General features: G+C 38.2%; 1 protein-coding gene across 1 annotated transcript; it reads right to left on the bottom strand.

Moving 5' to 3' along the window:
* Window positions 1–2,006: 2,006 nt before the first annotated feature.
* YAF2 (YY1 associated factor 2) lies at window positions 2,007–26,542 on the bottom strand. Its single transcript, XM_027893437.1, has 4 exons — window positions 26,316–26,542; window positions 26,051–26,176; window positions 5,070–5,219; window positions 2,007–2,422 (listed from the first exon to the last, which is right to left on the bottom strand). The coding sequence occupies exons 1-4, from the start codon at window positions 26,339–26,341 to the stop codon at window positions 2,185–2,187; spliced, it is 540 nt and encodes a 179-aa protein (XP_027749238.1). The 5' UTR covers window positions 26,342–26,542; the 3' UTR covers window positions 2,007–2,184.
* Window positions 26,543–27,851: the final 1,309 nt, after the last annotated feature.

Here is a 27,851-nt window from a genome sequence, read left to right as displayed (position 1 = left end):
AAATAAAAAAATAAAGTTGAGAAGCATGTATTTCTCTTTTAAAAACTAGTGTATGTTATTCCGAACACCAGCCCAGCCCCCAAAACATTTAAGAACCTTAAAAAGCATTGTTTTACAGATACTAAGAGTTGGCCAGGTAACAGCAATGAACAGACATCCTATTTAGTAAGATAAAGCAGAATACATAATAAACAGGTCAGTAGTTTATCCATCTGAAATAGCCTATAATTAACATTTGATGTCTAAAAAGTTTAAACAGCAACACCAAGGAATGAGGTATGTATGTTCTCAGATATCACATCAGACTCTCATTTTATGCAACTAACTGTATTTCACAACTAGCATCTTACAAAATAGAACAGTACCATTGTGCCTGAAGAAGTACTGCATTAAAAACAGAAAAATACATTACTACAAGAAACCACCAAACATCACAATTGTCAGGGGCTACAAAAATCCATTGTTTTAAGCTGTTAAGAAGACATATCATATGTTGGTAACAATCTGGGGCTGGATTCACTACCAAGAAGGTCCATCCAACTTTTACATGGGCTTTAAAATGTATGTACTTTGAATGAAAAAGAAGAGGTTCACAGGAATGTAAGTGCACTATCTCCCTAAAAGGAGGTAAATGGACTTTTGTACTGAACCAGAATCTATAATTTAAAATCTATATATGAATTGTATGTATATATCAAAACACTTATTGGTTGTAAACAAAAATGCAAAATCTGTATTCACAAAAATATTTTATTGGTAACGTTACATAATACCAGATGGGATTGTAAATAATTCTGCTCTGTATCAGCATATTGCTAAGTGCGTAAATGTTGACAGTTTATGCCATAAAGCAGGATGGATACTGAGCTTTTTTCCATATGATTTATGACATAATATATTCTAATAGGCCAAATCAATATTAAAGAAGTTGATTCAGGAACAAAAAAATAATATTGTTGTTTTCTCATTCTTGTGCAACATCTGATATTCCTGTAATGAAATAAGTCACTATATGACACTAGAAAAATTTGGGGCAAGGAAACAGCACTAAGCAGAAACAAGAACTGCAGTTCTGTTATTTTTAAAGCTTTTCCAAACTTTCATATTTCCAAACGTTAGTTTTTGCCAAATGCGTCATCATCTGAGGTTCAGTATTTGTTACACAACACAGAATACCAGTGTACAGCGACAGTGCAGTACTTTACCTGAATTGCAAGGTTGACTAATCAATACTTAGAATGTGTTTTCTATTTTGCTTGTAAACATTACAATAAGTGTTTTAAGTGTCAAAAAATATTGGTAAAACCATCAACATAATTCAGTAACAGTAATCTAGTAAAATGTGTCAAACATTGGCAAAAATTCATACAAATGTTTTCTTTAATAACATTTTTCCTATTGAACCACACCAAGTACCAGCAGGTGTTTTTAAGAAGATAATTATATGAAAATTCTGTTGCAGCAATAGTTGATTAAGTTGATCTTTGACTTGCATACATATAACTATGTTTCACAATTCTCAAATAATACATATTTAGGCAGCTTGAACCATGTTATAAAAATTTAAATTCAGTACATGCCAATAGAGGAGACTCCCAAGAGTTGTGTTGGAATTCATTAAACTAAAAGTGAAAATGGACATACCAATAACACTGCATAATGAACATTCAAACCACATTTTCATGGCACCCTTACACATGAAGATTAAAAAGTTGTTCTGAAAATGCTCTATAAGCATTTGTAGATTGCATTTAAATTATTACAGAATCATAGAATGTGCTGAATTGGAAGGGACCCACATGGATCATCGAGTCCAACTCCGGCCCTGCACAGGACACCCCAAGAACCACACCATGTGCCTGAGAGCATTGTCCAAACGCTTCTTGAACTCAAACAGGTTTGGCGCAGTGACCACTTCCCTGGGGAGCCTGTTCCAGTGCACCCTTTGGGGGAAAAATCTTTTCCTGACATCTAACCTAAACCTCCCCTCACTCAGCTTCATGTCATTATTGTTTCTATCACTGCACTTCTTCCTTTTCTTTTTTTTTTAGCTGTAGAAATTATGTTCCAGTCAATATACCAATTATGCATGAATAATCTGTCATGAAAATGTGGTAACAGCTGACAGAAGTTATGTATTTGTATGTTCTGAAGAGAAGAGACTAAAACTGGAGGAAATAAACTTTAATGAGATTCTCCATTCAGTGATGATGCTTCTCCTCGGGGTGAAGATGACCTGGACATTCCCCTCTCTGTGTTGTCAGAGCTAGAACCACTCTGACTGTGTTGATCTGCAGAAGCAGCACTGGAAGCAGGTGGTGACTTAGTTTTCTCCTTAAAGTCTGTAATTATGACTGTCAGATCTCCAACGGTAACTTCCAAATGCTGAGCGCTACTTCGATCCACATTTTTCAACCTTGGCCTAAATAAAGCAAATAATCATATTAAAAGCACACACACCACCTTATTATCTTGTCTCCCTCCTACTTTTTAGGAGCTCTGGAGAACAAACATGTATATAAGACTGCTTTGTGCAACATCTAATACATAAGAAAACAATGTACCACAAGTATTAATGGTGTTTACTAGTATGTTTTACATTGAAATAGTTGAATAGAACACATTACTACCTAAAATTATTTAAATTTGACATTATGAATAATGTCACTGTGTAGCAATATGGATATATTGCACATGTGAAGGTTTTTACTTTTAAAGATCAAGTCTTTATTGTGACTATAGGAAGTTACAAATTTGATCCAGTGAAACCTCTATCTCTGCAGCAGCCTTACGCAACAATTTTAAGTTGAAAATTATGTTCAATAATAAAGATGTTGGTATCTGTCTTTTAAATTCAACAGCACAGATGGTGTTAACTTGCAGCAGGTGTTACCTCATTTCAAAACCTCACTAGGACTACCACTATTTAAACTGGACTTTGTGTTCACAGTATATATAACTCTGGTATTTCTGGCATACGCTGTGATTCAAATTATGCACAGCGATGAGTATTACACACAGTGTTGATATGGTAATTATCTTCATATAATCTTTCAACTGTTTGATATTTCCTAACAAAAAGGACCAAAAAACACTTCAATTTTGCCATCATCTTTTTGGCTAGTGACAATAGAAAAGTACTTTCAACTTAGTACTTTCCCTTGATCACTATGAAAAACTGTGACCAGAAAGCTGAATTCACAAAGTGGTTATGAACATCTCACTCAACGCGTTTAACTGACTCCACAGCTATCACTAGCTCAAGCTGCAATAAAATGACGTCACGTTTGCAGGTGTGCTCACAGCAAAGCGCTAAGCCTTGCCCTCTCATCTGACTTAGTCTGAAGTAGAATTGGATCCCATTCAACTTCAGCTGAAACAACTCATGCCTTTCCTCCACTAGAATTGAGACAGGCTTTGACATCTTGTTCCTCCGAGGCTGAAGCAGTATGACTGAAGAATTTCAGAGAAAACTGAAAATCTGCTGCTCTGTAATGTGGGAATGGAGACATTCAGCATTATCAACCTGTGTAAGTGCCAGGCCTGGAGCTTATTAATCATATTGAGTGTGCATGCAGATTCTTATGATTGTTTACAGCAATAATAAATGTATTTTAAGGCAAAAAGAAAAAGAGATCCTTTTCCCAAAGGATACTGAAGAAATCTGTTTAAACCAATCAAACATTCTTAACTTACTATCCTACCTAGTGAAACCATTCTTGGAAAAATTAGGCATTAATAAATTAGCAATTCTTAATGCAAGACAGTATTGGTATTTCAGTTCAAGATTTTATTTTAGTTATTTTTCAAATGTCCTTACTCTTTTCCTATCTCACTTTTGCATTTTTTCTGTATTATTGCAATTTAGCAATCAATATTTCAATTTATAACTTTCAATTAGCTTAACTAAAACTCACTACACTAACATCAAATGCTTCATAAATAATGTATTTCAGCTGCATGAAGTAAGCTCGTAAATTTTGTAAATTTGACTATTTAAAAAAAAGAAGAAAATGGAAGAACATCTCAGTGTCCTTAATCCTAACCATGACTTTCTAAATGACTGCTCTCTCTTGACTCTCAGTCTCTACCTGATTCCAACCTTAATGATCTTATTTCAGGCACAAGAAAAGCATCTACTACTTCTCTGCATAACTAATGCCAATGGATATTTCCTGGCTGGGCTACTTTGGAGTTCTTCCCCCCCTCAAAAAAACCACCAAAAAACAAACAAACAAAACAAAACAAAACAAACCCAACCAACCCAAAAAACAATAGTTCCTCCCACATTTGCTTAGACCACCTGTCTTACATACTTCTCAGATTTTTGGTACACCATTATTGCCACAATAACTTTATGCTTAATTTGTGATGAATTAGGGGTTAAACCTGCTGTTTTTGTTTAGTAGTTTGAACCTTCCTTCCACCTGGTCTTGCAGCAAGATCAAGGCTTTTACAACAGCTTATTTGTACTGTAATAATTCATGTTTTCAGTTCTAGAGTCCAAGGTTTCCTTCAGCATCCCAGATGCTGCACAGAGATTTTTATCACTAGGTAATATACATGCCTTATTCTGTCTCATTAATTTATAACCTAGTTGAGCCCTTCAAAGCTAAAGGGTTCTGCAAGGCTATCAATAATCAAGTTACTTTCCCACTCATCTGCAGTCCGGTACTGGTTGTCTCTCTCTCCCAACCACTATTTTGTATGAAAATTAGTCACTCCCATCTCCTCTCTTTACCAGAGATTAATATCATCAATTTGCCTATCAACAGTTTTGTATGGTGTGAGAAATACTTTGTAACCCTTTAAAGGATACCTTTAATAACCTTTAATAATTAAAAAGGTTTTTTTCACTTTTCAGCTGACCTCCATCTTCTGGCCATAATTACATACTGCAGGTCTTCTTCCCATTTTATAGACATCCTAAACCAATGAAACTTCACACACCAACATTTAGCCTTATTGTTTGCCACAGCACTTAAAAAGCAGTACAATCAAAGAACATTTCTTATTTTCATTTGTAAATTACATTTTACCAATACTGCAAAAGTTTCTAGACTTTTTACCTGGTTTTCTTATGACTGTTCTTTTTGCTTGTTTCCTTTTCACTTTTTTCCTTTTCTACTTTGTCTTTTTTCTCTTTCTTTGACTGTGTAGGGGGCACGAATTGCTGAGGAACCTGCTGTGCAACCAGCTGAGAGACAGGTCGAGGTTTCCTGTGTGCACATATATATAGACACGCTTAATGCTTAGACTTAACAAGTCTCAAATTGTCTACTGTTCAGTAATTAACATTAACAATTACTATAAAAAGAAATATTGTTAAAACATATCTTGCTGCTAATACTTCATTAAGATAGCATATAAAATTTAAATGTATTACAGCCCTTTGTTTCGCTTATTGCATTATCAGTAGATTTTTTATTTCTCTACAGGATTTAGAGACAATACTTTGCGATGTGCCCTCTTCTCCCAGTTGTCACATCCAGAGAGAGACCTCAGAGAGTGAATTCCAAAAGATAAAGCTCCCAGAGTCAATACTTTACCATCTACATCCAGGCCCCTCAAATGCTGAAGGGGTCTGTTTTGAGCGTACTCCAATACAGACACAGACAATCCGTATCACAAAAATGAAAAAGCTAATCTTTAAGGTGTCAGAGCTAAAACCACTGTTGGCCTTATAGAATAAAAGTTAAGTGTTTTCAGCTCAAACAAAATAATTGAAGGCAATAATAAATCCTGTTGTGTATCACTTTTTCTCACGTTCCCTGGAGAAAAATATACTGCACTAATATTAGTAGGTTATAACTGTCAGAAGACACAGTTTGAGAGCTGGCAATGGAAACATACAGCCACATTCCATCAGTATACACACTGCATGCTTCATTTCCAAGTTTTCATCCAAATTAAAAACCAGTGTGGGAAGAGTAAAGCAGGCAAAAGATTTTCAGCAGTTTATTATTTTTACATTTTCCAAAATATTGTTTTCAAATGGCTTGATTTTTATTCTGTTTTGTATTGCAATATAATTATTCTAGTTTGAAATGAAATGTTTTCCTCTTTCCAATGCAAATATTTAATCTCTCATTTTGAAATTAAGAAATTTCAAGTCATGACATATAAAAAAGAAGGTCCTATTAATACTTTGAATATGTAAATTCCTTCTCCAAAAGAACATTTACCATGAAAAGCTCTTGAGTTTTGTTAGTTGGGTTGTGATGTTGGGTTTTCTAAAATAGAAAAAGCACAAACGATATGCACTGTGACATTCTGAGAATACAAAACAGTTATTGAAGCAAAAGAAGCTATCAGCTCATACACATATTTATTTATCCCAACCCACAGGGTCTCGCTACTGGCACTTCTTGCTTAGGTGAAGAGATGAAGGAGGAAATCAACGCTACTCCCATTAACAAGTTATATTTTCAGTAACGATTGCAACAGTTCATATTACAGAGTGAAAGACAAATTACAAGAATCCATGAAGTGTGGGAAGGTTAGTTAATATAAATTAGCTGAGATTTCATGAGCCTTCACAGCAAGTTCTTAATGAATTAAATAAATTAAAGCAAAGACTATTAAAATTGTCAACACAATAGAACTTTGAAGTAATAACTAGAGGACCATTTTCACACTCTTGAAGGAATCAAGCCAAGAACCACCAAGGTGTAATGGATGCATGAGCTATAATTTTGTGGAAAATATTTGTCATATATAAACAAAACTGATGATCTGTCTTGAAGTGAAGATTATTCCATGAGATAGGGATACAATTGCTCATGACAGTCAAGTGATAATCCCATTATTACTACACAGTGACCTGAGAGAATAATTTGACATGTTACTGATGAATTAAGACAGCAGTGAACTTCTTGACACAGAATGGTTTCCAAGAACTGTGAACAACACCATGATTATAAAAACTTGTTAAACAGAGTGGAGGGGAAAAAAATCTTGGCCAAATAATTTTAGAAGTTCTCAGTTTGGAACAATTTCAGTTCTTGAGGGTAAACTAGATAATTTATATTAGGATACAGCTGGGAAACTAAGCTTAGTTCTAAGTCCTAGGTTTAGAACTTCTTCTCTTAATGCCATAAAACAAGTGAGACTGAAAAAAATCTTTGCAACAAGGTACAGAAGTCAGTTAAGACAAAGAACGCACAGAGAAATCATGTTTTGGAAAATTTATTAAAAATTAATCAAGAGGTTCTATGTGGTTTTGCTGTAACAAGGGATTCTACTCAGTTATTTTATTCCTTCCATTGAAACAGCCAGCTTTTGGTTGTCAATTATTTCTATAGCTATTAGTTATATCAATGTTCTAAATTTTATTATGTGATTTGTCACTTCCAGATTTATTAAATGGTGCATTCAATGTCTTATATTTAAAAAAAAAAAAAAAAATAGAAAAAAGTAATCCATATCTCTCAACATTAGGAATGTCTTTCAAGCATTCAATTTTTTTTTTCTTTAGGTACTCAAAAGAGGCTACTAAATTGCAGCCAAGCACTGCAGGAGTTAGGAAATATCTTTACTACTCCAGAAGCTTTAACCTGATAGATAGAATTGTTCCTGACTTAGCAGTAGCTGAATCATGTCATTCAAGCATGAAGGAATTCATATAGAAAAGGCTTTCTCAGAGAAGATAGAAGTAAGAGAAACTATCCTGCAATAGGAAATTGATTTTGATGATTTGTCAAAATACATTTTAAATTATTGGTTTTCAAAACCAGTAACAGACTTCTTGCGATAGGCTGTTACAGATTAAGTATATACAGACAGTGTTAATATTACCTTTTATTTCATCAATATACTTAGGGTAATTTGCTTTTTAAGCATATTTAAGAGCACCTGAGTTTTCTGGTGTTTAGAAAGAAGTTCTATAATCTTCTGCTTGAAGATTACAAGCACTATTGCCTCTACCACTGAGCCACCATCTGACCACCCCAACTGAACAATTCAGAACTACAAGCAGAAATGTTTATAAAAACAATACATATAATTAGCCAGCCCCTAAGAGCTTTGCATTTTTATCTAGTAATGCCACTTCGGTCATTTGAAGGGGAACCCTAATAAAGAAAGACATACACTATTACAGAAGATAAGAGCTATCAGTTCTTTCCAACTGTAGAACATTCCAGCTCCAAATATTACACCTCTCCTTCTCTACCACCTAGTTTTCCTTTTCAAACAATATATCTTTCTTCTAAGTTAACATCAGCCATACTTTACCAACACTTCTATTCCAACCTCATCCATTACCGTTTTACTAATTCTCTAATTCCAATGTTGTTTTCAAGGTGTTGCACACAAATACCCACATACTCCATAGTCTCCTTAAAAAATTTAGGGAAACTAATAGGAAAGCCAATAGACATTAACACAAACATACAAGGATAAAATTTTTATCTTCTCTACAATTCCCATAAATGCTAAATGATAAGGATGTCACCATTTTAACTCGAGTCTTGTTGCAGGATTTGATCTAGCTGCTAGTTTAGAAGATACATTTACAGAGATTGCAGAAACTTGTCTTTACTTTAGGTTTTGCATGCAGAAACTCATTCATTGGTGATGTTCTCAAATGAAACAAATATTTAATACTGCAAAGCATGAACTAGTTTTCATTGCTGGCATTCTTAAAATAAAAAAAAAAAAATCTTTGTAACACAGGAACTTACATGCCTAAAGATGAAAAATACTCATGAACTATAACAAACGATAGCTGGAACTTTTGCCCCAAGTGATGCAGAGCTCAACACAATACCTTCTCATAAGTAATTTTGGGCATCTCACAGCAGGACATGCTTCCTTAATTTCCTTCGCATGGTAACCACCAATAATCTATGTTGATAGAATTTTGACTAATTTGATACAGTGAATAACTTGGTTTCATTACAAGAATGCAGGTCCATTTTGAGAACGGAAATAAAAGAATACCTATGTACAATACTAATGATCAACATATGCAGTAGAAGTACAGTAAACTTGCAGTGGCCCAAGTTGAGCATCAAACATTCAGACAACAAACTGGCTTAATGCTGAAGCATCTTGGGGTCTGGCAGAATTTATTTAATTTATACAGAGCACAACTACATTTGCACAATGCTGCTTCTGCAGCCATCCCTAGTCTATAAAGCAGACTAATGCCTCCTGCACTACTCAGAGTATGAGCTCCAATTCTGACAGACCTCAGCTACTTATCTGTCAAACCAGCTCTAGAGCTCATCTGCTACTGTCTGGGAAAAAAGAGCACAACTGTGCACAGTTTTTCCATAAATCAACCCCAAAGCTACCTACATCTCAAGAAAGTCCTGGGTCAGCATGATGCACCCCTGCACACAAGGTTCAGAGCAGATTTGTCCCTTTGGTGCTGCATATCCTGAACAGTCAGAGTGTTCCTGAACACTCAGAGCCAGCCAAATAAGACTGGCAAGCAGCAAACAGTGCAGCCAAGCAAGTAAGACTGCTGAGAAGCACTGCACAGAGACATCAACAGAGCAACCAACACCTTAGCTTTGATTTGGTGTGAGCCATCTTGGACTCGGATTGATTCACACAGAACCAGTACCAATATCCTCCCAGTATCCACAGATCTCAGAACATAATCTGTGCTTTTCTATGCAAAAAACTAAATGCTATAATTAAATCCCAGTGCTGAATACATACACTTTTTCAACTTACTGTGGGAAAAGTGTATTGTCATCTATAATGCACAGTTTACAGGGTTCAGACATTCTGAAGAACAGGAAACTTACTCAAAGACACACTCTTTCCTGAAGCTTTATGTCCTTTGCTTTGTATATTTTACTACTGCAGAAATATTAAAATTACAATTTCCCAATCTTAACAATGGGTCTATGTGGGGGAGCCCAGCTGGTTCTGGGCTCTCTTTAAACTGAAATACCAAAGATAGAACTTCTTACACCTGGCAGAGTGTTAACCACGGACAGTAGGACTGTAACACAGAGGGGGTTTCCTGCTAGGAGTGTTAACCTATTGTGTTAAGACATGTGGCTGTATGTCCAATCATGAGTTGTTATGATAGTGATAAACCAATGCTGCATGTACATGTGTCACCCAGAACTGTATAAAGGTAGATACACTGTTGCAATAAAGCAAGCTGGTATCCTGAAACCATGTCGTGTACCACCCCAACCCACGACAGGTCTAGATTAAGGAAATGCTGTCACCTTAGCATTCAATCAAGCTGAAAGATGTTCTTCAATTGATAATCTGGAACCAGAACATGACATGCCATGCAGAGCTTCCATTTCAATGTGATCCTTTCCTTCACTTTCCTCTTCTCATGTCCATCCACCTCCAAGCCTCAGTTCAGACAAAAAGCCCTTGCTGAAGGCTTATCCGGTCTGAAGCGGCAAATTACCTATTTTCTAAAGCAAGTGATACATGCTTTAGAATCTAAAAACTTTCAGAATACCACATGTTAAGCCAGATATTTATGTCAGCTATTGAGCTCTGGTCACTTTACTCGCCAAACATTTCTTCCAATAACTAGAGCAATAATTTAGTCCAGTTCTACTTAGCTATCAATTCTAGCTGATACAATTCTATTTTCAAATTCTTCTTATCCCTGGTTTCCTATGAAATTATACTCATCTTGTCCCACCCTAAACATCAGGACGAAATTGCCTGTGAAACACTATTTCTACAGAAGGATATTATGTCCTAGCTGCCCAACATGGTATTGATGTGGTTCATGGATTCAAGTTCCTCTTCCAAGTACTAAGAAGTTACTTTTTGAATGACAGCAGGATTCAATGAAACAGGTAATAATATAGAATAAAAGAATCACTGAGGTTGGAAAAGATCTCTACGATCACGATGCTCATGATATCAAACAGAACAGGAAACTATTACATATCTCAAACTGTTTATTCATCAAAACAGTTCAAGCTTTCAGACTGATCAGCAATATCTTATCTCCTACCATGTTTTCATTCCCAGAAAAGACCAGCTCCTGAGAAAAACGAAGCCTGTGGTACTTCCTCACAATTCTTCACCTGTTTTTATGTAGAATCTCTACATGATATCTCATACATTCAGTTTGTCAGTTCTTCCACTTCTTAAAAAAAAAAAAAAAAACAACACTCCACCAAAACAAACCAAATTTCTGAGACTTCAAGAGGTTTTATTCAAAGGCAGTCCTATTCCTTAAGTGGTACCAAGTATCTAAATTTCTCCTCACTGCAGGGAGATACTGACCTTTTTCTCAAGACCGCTGATTTATTCCTCAAGAATGAGAGGTTAGAAATATCTGGGACAGAAACCTCACTGATTTTGTCTCATCCTTGGTCACAGAATCCTTTCCTCAAAAATTAAAAATCCACATTATTCTTTAAATACAAACTATTCTTCCCTTCCAGGCCACTCAGGTGAACAGAAAAAAAGCTTTTAAGTTAATCCAAGTTCCCGAATCTTCTAGTCTACTTCTTGTTGCTTTAAGGCCCTCACTGCACATGACTTAGGTAGAGTTCATCATGTTTTTGAACATCATCTTCGTCAACACTTCTGCAATATGTTCTGTCCTACCAGCATGGCATGGCAGAACTCATTCTTTGGAAAACAGTAGTCTAGTCAATTAGCCCCCTGAATTTTACTGTGCAGGGTTTTACAAGAATTATCAAAATCGCTAATGCCAAAAGGTTTTACAAGCAGTAAATAATCTATTTATGTATGTCATCTTTGGTCAAACTTGTGAAGCTGACTGCTAAAGAATAGAATCAGTATGAAAAAGAAATGCAACTGCCTTTACAGGTTCCACATAAAGGTTTTTTTACAGTATCTCCTTGGAAAGTCTTGGCGTTTATTCCAAAAGCTTCATTATAAACACAGGGTATGCTGATGCGTTATGGATTAAACCCAGAATACCTCTCACAGTTCTGAATAACATAGTAGAAACTCTAAAATCAAATTCAGGCATTCCCAAGTAAGTATCTTTGTGCAAAGCATAACAGAACAAGGTCAGTCAGCTTGTAGCAAAAAAAAAAATACCTAGAACTATTCACTAGGCTTCAGAGAAAGTCACTCAGCTCCTTTAAATAACCACTCAAGTTTTCCTGAATCCCACCTCTCTCTTCATTTACTACTTATGAGGGACAACTGCTTAAAAAGCAACCTTCTGTAAATAGAAGAGATCCCTGTAATATCTTCTATTCTGTAAATAGAAGATATTTCCCTCTCTCTCATGCCCTGCCGACTTGCCCATCTCCTTTCCATCTGCTACGGTGTGGCTTCTGAGTGTCTCTGACTGAGATTACTCAGTTAAGGTACTCAATGTTTTTTTCAAATGGAATTTTAATTTCAATCATATACTAATATTCCTCCTCCACCAGCCTTTGCTATTCCCTCATCCAGTGACGATTTTAGAAATGCCTTGTTAACATTCCAAACCCTAATATAAATCCTGTCTTGCTGATGTTTGTTTCATACATGTCTCTAAAAGTCTAAACAGAATACAGTTAAGTGCATTAAAATCTTGTTGAGAACAAAGCTGAATCACTCAAATCCTACTCTGTTCTCTCATTACTAGACTGGATCATTTTGCAGTACAAACGTACAGGCTTTAAATATCTTATCATTTATTTGAAGATCATTTTCCACTCACATCTATCCTAAATATTAATGTCTCAAGAAGCTAATAGAAATCTGATATCCACAGTAATACTCTAATCTTCATTTTTCTAGTTCATGGTCATTACTGAAATCTCAAGAAAAGCTTATCTTTGCATACTTTCTACTTTATCATCATATTCTAGCTAGTCTTTACTCAAATCTCCTTCACCATGTCCTCATTTCTCTAACTACTACAGTCCACATTCTCAAATATATCTTAACACAGTAACTAGAATAATTAATTTAAAAATAAAAGGTAGTTCCTAATCTTCAAAGCAAGCAGACATTTACAGGAAGTCAAACTGATATTACAGTAAACATGTGAAGGATATGAAAAAGTGGGTTTAGGTAGATTTTCTAAGGAACGACTACTCCTGTAACACATACTGTTAGGAGAACACCATCACTTAGGTGTGAATGTTTTGAGCAATTCTTATGGCATCTATCTCAGGAACTTTTACAAGGCACAGCTATAGTTAAGTATTGTAGCAATATTATAGTGTGATACGCTTCGTGAGCATTTGCAAAAAGACATTAATTATGCAAAGTTCTAACTGTAACTTTTGTAACAGAGCTTAGATAACTTTTCATTCAGCAGATCCCAGGACAGGTTACAACCAGCAGCTTTAGAATGTGACTTTTCCATGATGGATCGATGATGTAGATTTAGACACCAGAAGGTCTAAACGGCTCCAGGAAAAAAACCAAGATACTTGAAATTCAGTTTCTGTAACAAGTAACAGTGTGTTGAAGTAGAAATGATTAAGAAGTCAATAAACTTTCCTCCCACCCACTAGCCAGGTCTTTTTATATAGTTATCTCTCCCTACTCTCATATACTGATAAAGAGTTACTATATAAATATCAAGTAATTAACTTTCACCCTTCCTCAGACATATTTTCTCCCTTTTCAGAGGTCTTCCTGCAAAAAAGGTAACAATGACCCTAATAATTTTTGCATCTATGCTCCTTCCAGAGTGTCTTTTCCCTCTCACTATAATTGGTTTTAATGATAACAAAAATGAGCAACTTCACCTAAACGTTCACCTAAAAATTAAACACAGACACAGCTGCCGGAGTCTTCCTTGCTTTGAGCTAACCTCTGCTTCCAAAGAGCTTAACTTCAAAGAGACTGCTCTTTTTTCCAAGACTAGGAATTCATGAAAGATGTTGGGAGGCTGAGATCTATATTTATATAGACATTGCAATGGTATTCACAGCTTTAAATAAAAGAAATGGAACCAAATTTAATTTCATATCATAAACTTATTATCATGGCTTACAAATGCAAAAGAATTTCTTAAGAGTCAAGAAACTGACACTTGAATGACTAGAACCAAGACAAACATCCATGCATTACGCCATTGCAGTGACTGTCCTCATGTAATAATGCTGACAGTCAAAAGCCAGTTTGACACATAAGGAGTGACAGAGTCTTACTAAACTTCAAGGGAGAAGGCAAAACTTTAGCTGTTACATTTTCGGTCATTCATTCCAGTTTATGCACAAATCTGTACTGTTAAGGTATAAGTATGTGCAATCTAACCGCACAGAAACAAACAAACAAACAAAATTCCCTATCTTTACCCCATCAGTATCTTTTTTACTGATCTCTGTGCTTCAAGACAATGAAGTTTTCAAGTGCTAGTTTGACAGCAAAAATTTAAAACCATGAAATATTTTTCAAACTTCAATAGCAGAGGACTATTTTTATCAAATGTAAAACACTCATTCCCAAATAATTTGACAGATTTATTGAGCATTTCTACACACAAAACGCACAGCTTTTAATATATCCTTCCACATATTTGCATAATAGCTACAATGTTTTCAGACTTTATTTTCTTCTATCAGGCAATTTTTCAACTAACAACATATCTTTCTAGATTTGATATATAAGCAAAATTTGCTTTCTAAACTTACATTTATCTTTTTACTATCATATCTACTCCACAATGTCTTTCTGCAGCATCTTGCACAACAAGAGCTTCTAGGTTCTGCCAAACAATATTCCAGAACAAAGAAGGTGCTTTTTTAACTTTGCTATAAACCCAACACAAACATTTGTTCCATTACTATTGCTGGGTTTTGTGATCTAGTGTAAGTAGGCCACAACTTACCTCCTAGTAACAAAAAAAAGATTTATTTCTGCAAAAGCACATCAATATTATTTAAAGCAAATGGGAAACCCTCAGGAACACAGTGTATACTAAGTAGTATTGCAAATGCTGTGGCCAGTTAAATCTTCCAAACTGTGTTCTATACAGAAGTGAGCAGCTCATGTAATGATGTCACTCCTGATTTTTAGCAGTTGAAGTCCCATTATGAAAAGTAAAAGATATTTCCTATTAGTGGTTCTCATAATGCAAGTATAAGTTGCTAGCAATTAAATTAAATCACTACCAGGAGAAGCAGTCTTTGGGTTCTGACACAGATCAGCTCACCCTCCCCCAGTCATCAGTACTGTATTAAGCTATTCATAGAATAAAAACTATCAGATTAAACTACATTTAGCTTGCCATGTCACATGAATATGCTCACACTAATCACCACACAAAGCCATCTTGTGAGAAACTAGTCTTTATTTCTACATTGAAGCAGTTCATGATTAAACGCATCTTCAACAATTTACGCTGCTATCCAAAATTATTTTTTCTCATTACCATTACTTCTGTCATATCCTAGAGTGTTAAGAGTACATTACACTGCCTCCACAAATTATACAACTGTGTAATTATGACAGTGCAAACAATGGAGCTAGTAGTCTGTATGGGAAAACATAATATAGCTCCATCTGCATATTGCAGGGTAACAATGCAATTTCTACACATCCTATGCATATTTGAATTCTAACTTTCAGCCAGCTCTGATTTGTGCTTTCATATTCCTAACTGTTCTACAGTATGAATCATTTACTTGGAATTCATCCATTCAGTGCATTTCTAGCAATTTTGTCTTTCAATAAAAGCTGATTCAATTAGAATAGACTCACAAGACCCATATGGTTTTATCAGTCACAGTAAAAATGTGCAGAAAACTACCCCTTGAGGCAGTGTCCCTATTTAATCATTCCCTTAAAGGGAATGCCCTATTTTCCAGATGACATTTAACAGATGAGGCCAGCAAGTCTCCTGAAGACAACTGGCCCAGTGCACAACAACCTGCCCAAAGAAGAAATATATGTACCAGGACCTTTAGAAAGACAAAGTTCATCTTCATGGATACTTTTCAAAACAGCCACCAAATGTTACTTCTCCAACAACCAGTTAAGTTTCCAACCTTCTGAACACTGTTGTTAGGATTCTTTCCCATGTGCCACAGACTATGGTTCATCAATGCTCGGCATTGACACTGTGCTCCATATGAGCAGTGGTTAGGAAGTTCAGTTTCCTTACCAACTTCCCCTGAGGAAGCAGTATTTGGGACTCTACAGAGAAAGCAGTGGTTACATTCTTTTAGACCCCTAGATCCTTGTGATTCATGGGGAAGTGACCTCTTCTGACTGCCAATCCCACAAAGGATTGGATCCTCCAGGCTGCTCCTCTGTCCCCTTCCTGCAGAAACTGTGATGCCTCTTACACCTATGCAAAAAAGCAGATGCAGAACACAAGGTTCACACTGATGCAGCACATCAGTGTTCACTGTTGCACTGAACAGGGTCAATACTTGGCACAGCTGGTTTTGTGATCAAATAGGAAAGAACTTGCTTCTCATGTATCTTATTTGTTCTGCACCGCAAGTGTCATCTTCCCAGAAGGTTGCAGCAATCTAGAAACTTCTTGCATTCAAAGCCAGCCCCACAAAGATGCTCACCTTAAGTAGGGGAAAAGACTTTTGCCTAAAAAGTCAAGTCTCCATAACATTCTTCAGCAGAATGCATATTAAGCTTAAAAGATGCCACAGAATCAGTCCTGACCTTCTCTTTTACCCCTCTTATTCAGTTATAGAACTTCTAGTGCATGACCCTAAACACAGATTTCAATGACATCTGTAAGAAACAACTTCCTTTCACTGCATGTGCCAACCAATTTTTTTTAGCTATTAAAGTTAGGAACTTTGTTTTCATTGTGAATTTTCAAGCCCCCACTCATTCACACATTTTTTTCTGCTAGGCACTGTGATTTGAACTGTACAGTTCAGGGAAAGCACATGCAAGCTTTATGGAAAAGTTTAAAGGTAAGTCCCAAATCTCCAGTAAATCAGAACGGGAAAACTTTCAATTGCTCATTTCCTCCCCACCACTCAACTCCTAAGAAAACAAGAAAAAACTTGTAGCAGACATCAAGGTCTTGTCTTCTTCCAGACTTCTGATGAAAAATCTGCCAGCCAAAAGCCTAGCAACAACATTCTGCAGCTGAACTCTCAAAGTTCAAGCCTGCTTCACATCAGTGTACCACACACCAGTGGAAAGCACTTCAGAGGGAAGAGATAATTCTCAAGATCTCTATGTCTTGCTTAAACCAGGATATGCTATTTCACTGCATGAAAGTGTAAAAATTGAACACTTAATATTTTATTCTAACCTACTTAAAAGTATTTTGTAGCTCACTGTATAAGCCAACAAGACATGATTTGATACTCCAAGAAGATTTTCTGCAAAGCATACTGTCCTAACCCGACTTTCAAGATGAAAAGTACAGACACTTAATCAAGTTTTAATTAGGAACAGCCATAGTGGGCTGTCACAACTATCAAGGAAAAATTGCTATAAAAAGTCATGGGACAGAAAATGCAACTTCTCATCACTCTACAGGTGATACAAGAGCTTTCTTCTCACCAACTAGACTTCTCTTTTAATATAGTTCATCTTATCGTAGGTGTTCATTCAAATCCCAGTAGCTTTTAGTCTAGAACAGATAATTTTCCCTAGAGAAGACACATGGAGCAAGAATACCATTGGTGGCACTAAAAACAAAGATGACTTTTCCACAAAAACACCCAACAAAAACAACAACAAAAATTAAAAAAACCAAAGCAGCCTAACCAAACAAACACAAAAACCTCCCAAGAAACCCCCAAAGCTAAACACATCAAAACACACACTTCTTATGCCCCAAAGGAAAGTACTTAACCATGAAAATAGAAAGAAGTATATCCACTATCAAATATGGAAAGGAAGCAAGTACCAGATGGTATAAAGGCTTCCTTGCTTCAGTACCCACACAAAAGTTTAATTCCACATAACCAAATTAAACAAGGGAGTGTGAGTACAAGTGAGAATAAGAAATAGACTGGGTTACTGAATGTTAATGATGGCAGTTAACAGCCTGTAATGAAATTTACCCTCAGAATCAAGTGTTTAGAGAACTACATGAAAATGGAAGAAGTCATCAAGTACTGTAGAAGGGGAAAAAAAAAAAGAAATCCCAAGATAGGCAAATAAAAACACAGGTAAGAGTAGAGTAGATGACTCATCCTAACTCAAATTTCAGAAAGATACTAGAATGAAATTATTTAAGAATTGGGAGCATTCAAGGATAAAGTTAATTGGCTTGTCACAGTCTAGTTCCTTTCTTTAATGGACTGATAGTCCTACTAACTAGGAGAAAAGGAATACACATTCCAAGTCTTACTTGCAGCACAGTCAAAAATACATCCTCTCACTTATGCTAAACTATGATGAACACAAAGTTTCAGAACGAAACTCAAATTTGGGGTTGCTTGTTTAACAGTTCTCAGCAACAAGCCTCAGAGACATTTACACATACAGCATAGTTTTTATAGTCAGGTTCTACAGGCATGCTATTTAATATTCTTAAACATGCTTTGGACAAAGGAATAATACAAAGAATAGAACAAGCATCAAGCTGAAACTATTTGACAAGACCACCCTGAGTGAAGATGACTCAAAAATCAAAATTAGGAATTCCAAGAACGAAAGCACAAAGCAGTGCAGGCCTCATGATAGCATGAAAAAGAAAGCCCTGCTTAAGTAACAATGGCATACAAAAGGACACTAGACTGTACTGGATCAAGTAGATTACAAGGCATGGATAAGTTAACATCATGATACTATCGCACAAAGGAAAATCCTAATTCAGGGAAGTATGAACATCAGACATCATAGTTTAGCAGAATTCTAGAAAGCCACAGTCCCACTAAACCATACACTAGGAATTACTCAGCTGAAGGTATGTCCTCATTCTGGGCTACTACTGTAAGAAACAAATGTGTCAACTGAATACTCAGGAATAAAGAATCATGATATAAAGAATCATGATTTAAGAAAACTTCTACCTTTAAGAAAAGACGGCTGAAATTTTCTTCTTTATATGAAGACTTACAAAGGGAAAATGGGTGAATATGAAAACCAAAAGCCAATAACCAAAGAACTACAAATGTAGTAGGTAATGCACTAAAGGGAGAAGGGGGAATACAAATCAACCTATCTCATTGAACACAAAGGTTAGATATCTTGGAAAACAGTAAGGGTAAAAGCACTATAAATAACCTGTCTAAAGAGGTTATAGTTCCCTTCGCTGGAGATCTGTTAGAATAAAGATAATGTTAGAAGTTGCCCAGCTTTACTGATCCTCTTTCAAAGTAGGAGAGAGTCCAAATCACTGGAAGACCTTTTCCATCCTGAGTTCCTAGGACAATAAGACAAATGAGACATATCAGCCTTTACACCCAACCCTATAATGAACACGAAAGAAATTCAGAGCTTTTACTGCTTTCTAACAGCGGAAAACAAATGCTAATCTATTTTGCTGACAGAACCTTTCTCTGATCCTGCAGTACTATTAATAAAATTGGCCTTCTAGAGAGCATATCTCCTAAATCCATGATCAGATCTGAGATCTTGGAAACAGAGGGCTAAGCAGTTCTTCCTGTTCAGCAGCTCTGATATCATTAGTTACCATAGGAGGGGGAAAGAGAATGTTTATAGAAAGCAATAGGTTTCTTTCTGCTCCATGTTTGTTTCTTTTAATTGCATAAGTTGTGTATATATACAGAGATGGCCAAGTAACTAAAATTTCTGGCCAATATAACTAATGATATAACACCAGGGAAGTAGAGGTCTGTCAGCCTGACTTCAGTGCCAGGGAAGGCCATGGAGCAGATCATACCAAGTGCCATCACACACCAGGTTACAGGAAAACCAGGGGATCAGGCCCAGCCAGCAAGGCTTTAGGAAAGGCTGGTCCTGCCTGACATACTGATTTCATTCTACAACAAAGTGACCTGCTTAGTGGAAGAGAGAAAGGCTGCAGATGTTGTCTGCCCAGACTTTAGTGAAGCTTTTGACACTGTCTCTCACAGCATTCTCCAGGAGAAACTGGCTTCCCAGGGTATCGACAGGTAATAAGTAAAAAAACTGGCTAGATGGCCAGGCCCTGAGAGTGGTGGTGAATGGAGTTACACCCAGGTGGTGAGTGATCACTAATGATGTTTCCAAGGACTCAGTACTGGAGCCTGTCCTGTTTAATATCTTCACTGATTACCTGGACCAGAGGATCAAGTGCACCCTCAATCGGTTTGCAGGTGACACCAAGCTGGGTGGGAGTGTTGATCTGCTGGAGGGTAGGAAGGCTCTGCAGGGGGATCTGGACAGGCTGCATTGGTGGGCTGAGGACAACTGTATGAGGTTCAACACAGCAAAGTGCTGAGTCCAGCATTTGGGTCACACCAACCCCATGCAGAGGTACAGGTTGGGGAAAGAGTGGCTGGAAAGCTGCTCAGTGGAATAGGACCTGGGTGTGCTGGTCAAGTCGATGTGTGCAAAATCTTAAGTTTCACTATATTTTTTCAGGGAACTCCTAAATAAGTTTCCTAACAATTCTAAAAACTCCTTTTAAAAATAAGACTGGAAGTCCAGAATGACTGGATTACCCCGTGGCTACCTACAGAGCAAAAGAGAACTATTTATTCTTACTCTTTGTTATAATTTAATATTGACACTAAAACACAAAACTTCTAATATAGAGTTTGGTAAAATGTGGATTATATATGACTTTCCTACTCACTTAATTCCTGCAAATATTTCCTTCTCCAAACTACCACAAGTAGCGAACAGCTCTTCAGTCTGTTAAGCTTGATTCAGTAATGTATTTGTGAAATCAGCATGACAAGTAATTCTTTCTCTTTTTCTTCTTTACAGCCTTCCCCCGACACACACACACGTGCACACACAGAGGCTGCATAGTGGAAGGCAGAAGAGTCCTTAACAAGCTATTGTAAAACAGACATTTTAAACCACCTATACAGAAGTACCAACTCTGTCCTCAGCAGTACTGCATTTCAACAGAAACACAAATACCAGATTTGATTAAATATAACTGATTTGTGCTTATAAACATCCAGATGGTACATGACTAAACAAATTGCACGTTTTCTGAAGAAAAATGACCTTGATATCCAAGTTAAAAAATTAAATACTTTATTTATGCTTCTCAAAGCATAAAACAAACTCATGACAGTTCCAAATAGAGACCTATATCTCATATTTACAGGATTATCAGACATGCTTATAAAATCATGCACATATTAGCTTGCCAGCCTCTCAGGCACAGTCAAGGAGCACAGACCAAATACCAAGGAAACGCACAAAGATTGCATCCCAGTTCCTTATACCTCACACTGGTATGATTTAAAGTTGTCTTTTCATACCTTATGCTGGGAGAAAAGGAGTAATTCAGCAATGAAGATCAACAGATCACAGGACAAGGAAGCCATGCCCCCATTCAGCTAGTTATACATGTCTCTACTTTGGCAGTATAGGATGTTAAGAGGCATAGATCCCAAATCCACAAAAATTCATTCTGACTTAAGATGACTTTCTCATTCTGGCAACAAATTTCAGAGGTTATTTTATAAATGATATTGCATATAGTAGCTCACTCGATATGTGTATCAAATAGGAATCCCTAAAAAAAAAAAAAAAATCTAAACCCAAGCAAAACTTCACAGAAGTCACTTGCACCTGTCTCATCTCTTTTATTATGCCTCCTTTCATTTTGCCAAAAGAAAATTAATATGGATTCAAATAGTGTGCACTAAGACCCAAACTTATAGGCAAGATTAAGTTTTTAGAGAATTCAAAGAAAGTAATGAAAGAGGCCCTAAAAATTACAACCATAACAAGCATAAAATACATTCTGTACAAAAAATCATCCCCTGTTACCAGCTAAGACAAAACTTTTAGTGAAAATGTCCCTTTTCCATAATTTTAAAATCACGGAATTCTATCAACTCTGAAAAGGGGAAAATAATCATATGTCCCTGCCCCTCTTTTTTCCTTTATTTACACAGAGTATCATTCCAAGCATTTCAAAATTTAAAAAGTCAGTGTTTGCAGTTCCTCCTGTAGTTCTCACTACACTTCCCCGGATGCTCATCATTCACACTGAAAGGAGAAGTGGTTTATCATAGCATTGAGAAAAGAATATCCTGCAACTAGAGCTCAGACCACATGCATAAAAACCACATGAAGGAAAGCAAAGTGACAGTAATTTTAAATCTGGATGCTATAGCTCACTGAATAACAAGAGCATTAATAATGCTTCTTAGGAAGTCCAAGCAGAGAGGTGACAACAGGGCAGTAATGCAGCAGCGTCCCAGAAAGCAGAGGAGACTAGGAAGCATACATTCCTGTAGAGGGAATCCCAGTCCTCTTGTGTACTTCTTCCCAGCAACACTGAAACTCTTAATCTTTAGGTTCACAACACATTTAAATTACAGTGACTAATGGTGTTAGCTGGCAAGAATAGCAAAATCCAAACATCTATTGAAGAACAGACAAACCAGGAGCAAATAGATGCTGAAATAAGGTCTGTCTAAGGATCCAGCCCAATTCTTGAAGGTTAACCACTATTAATATACTCCTGATTCAGATGGTGCCATGAAGAGCAGAAGGAAAGAAAGAAAAGAAATGGTAGCTTGCTAATGGAAGCAACTTTCTTTTGACAAAGTGGTAATTGTGAGAGTCAGACCAAATTCAGCAACCCCATTATAACCTCCCCAGGAGCAAAATAATTCCCTTATAGGTTTTCAGCACAGCATCGTTGCCACTGCTGCTTTTACTTGACTCCAGTCTGGGCTTTTTCCGTGTTCTAGCAATGACTTTTCTGTACAATATGGGTGACAGATGGGGAATGATGATTTTTCAAGTAATTTAGTCTCAGCAAAACGCAAACAATTTCATGGGGCAAGGAAATCAAAACACTTATTTAGCCTAAGGACTCTTCCTCTCGCCAAACTTCAACGGCTTCTGCAAACAATAAAACTTCTCAAAGAGGTCACAGAATTTCTTTGTTATGGAAACTCTTAGGCAACCTAAATAGAGTTTGCTACCAATTCCCTCTATAACATAGTATGCTAGGGTTCTCTTCAGTATTCCTTACTCATGCTTCTAATGAACTTCAGCAGGAGATTTATCCAAGTAAGAAAAGATTATTGCAGTCCTATGTTCCTTATGTTTGTATAACATCTTTCATCCAGACGACTTCAAAATGTTTTAAAGGTCACACATAGAAAATGACTATATTCAGTGCAGCCTCCTATCAAGAGGAACATAGCAATTTCAGTACCCAAGCAACAAAATAGAACTATTTAGGTTAGAAAGTAAATACAAAAGCCATGCCTACGGGGAGAGTTTAGATCCTCAGTGACATTATCAAATTAACATCTGGCAGTGGTTCTAGAGTAAAAGGTACAGGGATTTTTGTCTGGTAGATGGGAGTTTAGTTCTATGTCTGGCTCATGGCACATGTAACTGGCACCATGTCCGGGCACTCCTTTAGTACTAACCCAGGGAAAAGAGTGCCACCTTGGGAATCAGTTAAACCACTTCCTGCAGCACCCAGGATTTTTCTTGGACATCCACCCTCCAAGCACAGCCCAGTTTAATCGTTCAACGTAATACTGCCATAGACAAAGTTAATTGAACTCTATGATCTCACCTGCTTTCAAAATTCAGTCTAGAAATTAGATATAATCAAGAAGTCATAGGAGCTATTTGCACTGACCTTAAAAATTCTACTAGCTGTTAAAGAACACAATCCGTGTCTAGCCCCTGGCACAAAAGATAACTCTTTCAAAAAGAAGAAATTATTCAACAATGAAAACACCCATAAACCCTACCCCCACCTGAGAATACTTCTGTAAAGTTAAATGTACGTAATCAGTATTAAAAAAAAAAAAAAATTAATCAACTTTGCACCTGATTTCCAGTGGCCTTCAAACCCACTAAACTTGAATATGATTGCCTGTTTTTCCACCTGAAAATCTGGTCATATTTAGTAAATTTTAACATGCAGAAGCAGATATTAAACATTCCACCACAAAGAAACAGATTTCTCTGAATTAAAAAAAAAAAAAAGCAGTGTTTTACATTGTCTTCTAGACAAAGCTCTCCTCAGTAAAAAAATAGTCAAAAATTTTAAGTAAGAACCACTGCACACTAAGAACCATGCTGAGGCATCAATTTAATCTAACATCAAGCTTCAAAATGGAAGACTGAAATAAATAAATAATGCATTCTCACTGTCATCAAAACATGGTAGTATTGTTATTCTGGCCAATGCTGATGAAAACCATGTTGTCCTATGGGCAATACCAACAAATGCTTTAACAAGGCACTAATTTGATCACTTGGATTACAGATGCTTTAAAAAAAAACCTAAATAATAAAACCATCCAAATGGCCTTTTGTGTCTCTTTGGCACCCTAATGATTCTCTCCATGGACACAAAGGTCTACTTACTAGCTCAAATCAAATATCAGAATTGGAGACAAAACCTGCCCGGCCTAAAACCTCAACTTGTATTTATCTCATGCCATGTGTAAAATCTGGACTTTGGAAACACATGAAAATTCAATCTATTTAAACCTTATGGGAAAAAGAAATCCATAGCAGGTCACTGTCGAGGAGAAATTGGAAAGAAATAATAAAAAAAAAAACCAGCCCAAATGTTTTGTGGCTAAATTATACAAAGTCTGAAATATTCAACTGGGGAAATTAGAATGCAATGAAAATATTTGTTTCTCTCTTTGATTTGGCATGGGTTTTTTTTTTGTTTGGTTGGTTTTTAAGTTTCAATGCTTTTATCCAGCATTGTTTCCAATGCAACAAAACATAATTTTACACTGACTTTGCCTATCAAACTGACTGGATGTTAAAGAGCGTTTTTTAAAGACTTTGCATTAATTCAGTAGTCTTATTTTGCTGAATATTACAATCTGTACACATTTCTCTGTGATATAAACACAATGCCATTGTTGTAACTGGAAACCACACTATTTGTGACAGATGTAATTCCCTCTCAGTGCATTTACCTCAATGATTTCCTTTGTTAAAAAAAGAAAAAAATCAACTAGTATTCAAACCTCAAGTTATAAGAAGCCCTTTCAGAGCTCATTCTGGTTTTCAGAAGTCTAAGAAACCAACTCCAGAAAAGAGTAACCTTTTTTCTCAAGTAATTGGATCTAACCTTGCAGTTACAATTTGAAACATGTAACATTTGTTGCAAGTCATATTCATCACTGCTTTGACCAATATCTACAATGTAATTGTGGCTTTTGGTAGCATTGCAACTTTGATTGCCACTTAAACTCCTGCAGACAAGATTAACCTCTAGGTAGGGTAACTGTTCGAAAGGATTCTTGAGCAACACTCTCTTCCTATAGCATGCATGGCTACAAGTGTGTTCCTGTTCATTTATAAAAAGCCTCCATTCCCCAAACATACATGCTTAGGCCACAATACTGAAAAACACCGGCAGGCACCGGGTAATCCACTGCAAGCTTTCTGACTGGTGTACAGAGAAAAGGTCCTCCTGGGAAGTCACGGGAAGGCAATTCCACACAGCGCAATTCAGCTTACAATTCCTTCCTAAGCACTGAAGGGTTATAATCCACCCCCTACAGCCCCCAGAAACCTGGACGGTGATACTCTGTGATAAAAAGTGAATTAAAATTAATACTACTATACTACTACTAATAATAATACAAAGAGGTTACGTACATGGCAAAGTTAAACTCATAGAAAACATGAATTTAAAAGAAAAAAAAATATTAAAGGGTGAGTGTCTTAGCAGGCGCACCCCAGGTGATGGTTCTTCTTCGTGCAAGGGGCACAGCCTCTCCAGGGTTAGGCTATGCAAGCAATTATGCCCTTCCTGGTATTTATAATTTCTGTTTCCACACACGCCGGCGCACCGCTGGGTCAGGTTTACCGAGGAGCTCCGGGAGGATGAGCGTTCCCCCTCCGTCTCCCCCCCCCCCCCCCCCCCCCCCCCCCCCCCCCCCCCCCCCCCCCCCGCACACCCCCCGGTAAACGTGACCTGATTCCTGTTACGGCCGCCCTCCCTCACACCCCGGGGATGCTCCGCGGCTTCCCCGGCCCCCATTCCTGTCACGGCCGCACGGCCGCTCCCCCGCCGCCCCCGCTCCCCGCTCCGCCGGCGACCCACCGTGTGGAGGTGCCTTTCCTCACGTCGCACATCAAGCACTTGAAGGCCTCGGCGCTGTTGCGGAAGGTGCAGACGCTGCAGTCCCAGTACCCCTCGTCCGAGGAGGGTTTCGGCTGCCGCTTCGGCCTGCGGAGACACACGCGCGCCAGGGGGAGCGCCGGCCGCGCCACCCCCGCCGCCCCCGGTGCAACCCCGCCGCCATCGCCGCCGGCCCCGCGCTCCCGGAGGGCCCCGGGGAACCAGCAGGCGCCGCCGCTGCCCCTACCTGGTCGGGCTCTTCTTGTCTCCCATGCCGGCTCCAGACGCGTCCCCGGCCCGGCCCTTTGTGCGTTTGTCAATAAGGAGGAGCGCGGGGGGTCTCCGGGAGCTCTAGCGGGGACCCGGGGAGGAGGAGCCGCCGCCGCAACCTCCAGCTGTCGGGGAAACTCCCGCTGCCGCCGCCGCCGCCTCCCCGCTCACGTGTCCGCCCGCCGCCAACCAGCGGCGCCCGCAGGCCGCGGCGCCCCGCGGGCCGCGCTCGGCGGCGGCTTCGCTCCGCTCCGCCGGCGGCTCGGGCGCTGCGAGCGGCAGCGGCGGCGGGGCCCGGGCAACGCGGGGGCTGCTGGGGGCGGCGGGCGGAGCGGGGGCGGTGTCGGCGCCGGGGGGCGGCCCCGGCGGGGGGACCGGAGGAGGCGCTGGGCTGGACGGGCAGAGCGGGAGCGAGAGGGACTCCAGCCGGCCTGTGCGGCTCTGCCCTGAAAGCCGCTGCTCTTTTATCGCGCAGGGCTGATCGCACTAGCACCTTGTGCTCCTTCCCACAGAAATTGTTCCAAGGCGTGCTTTACAGTAAGAAAGAAACGGGAATAAACTGAACACGAAGTTCTGCTCAGCAGTCTTGGTCTGAAGCATCCCGTTGGCCTGAGGCTGTGGATACCAATACAGAACCAGGCGACAGCGATGTTACCTGGCACCCCTCTGCGGCGCGGTGCTTTTGCACTTGAAAGCTTGCAAGTACAACGTGCTTCAAAGGCATCATAGCCATATCAGACAGGACACGGGGGTTTATCACCTCTGTTATCTTAGAGCACCAGAGCCCAGTCACAGACTAGGATGCCATTTTGCAGGATGCTGTGCAAACTGAACAAAGAGCATATGTCCTAAGTACGTAACAAAGACAGCATTAGACACAGGTAGACAGCAGAGAGCAAGCAGACAACGAGATGATACTGGTCAGCATGTCAGCGGCCAAAGCTATTGTCTTTGTGAGGAAGTGATAGGATTTCAAGAAGAAAATGTGCCCAAGGGTAGCTTTACCCAAGGGTGTGAAGACAGACGTTTTTGTAAATTAAGTGAGCGGACAGTGGAGAAACTTTCTAATTCTGAAGGCAAAGTTGTCAAAACAAATTTCAGCTAGAAATACTGAGATATGACGAAGAGAGGAAAAATGTAGGTAAAGTGCTTGAAATCCTAGGAAAGCAATTAAAGACCCATTAGTTGGGACATTACATTTATGTATAAGCACCAACACTTCTACACGATTCATAGTTTTCTGTGTCTTTCTTAAAATCCTGTTCATCAGCAAGTGGAAACCTGTGTAGGATTTCCTACTATTGGTTGAAAATTCATCCTGATTTCCTTCTGCATTTGCATCCAGCTTCCAGTGTTGCAATTTTCCTTACCTTATGGGGTTTTTTTTTCTGTATTTGTCTTAGCTTTTCCTTTCTTCCTCTATTGCAATTTCTTTCTTTCTTCTCTCATTAAGCTTTTCATAGAGTCGTCTGTAAATTATTAATAAAATGTATGCATTGCACATCTAAGGGTG

The sequence above is a fragment of the Empidonax traillii genome, unplaced genomic scaffold (assembly GCF_003031625.1).
Source record: "Empidonax traillii isolate 1590-97213 ecotype Southwest subspecies unplaced genomic scaffold, ASM303162v1 scaffold388:size1278207, whole genome shotgun sequence".
Classification (NCBI taxonomy): domain Eukaryota; kingdom Metazoa; phylum Chordata; class Aves; order Passeriformes; family Tyrannidae; genus Empidonax; species Empidonax traillii.
The sequence above is the reverse complement of the archived record's forward strand: the minus strand, read 5'-3'. Positions and strand labels throughout refer to the sequence as shown.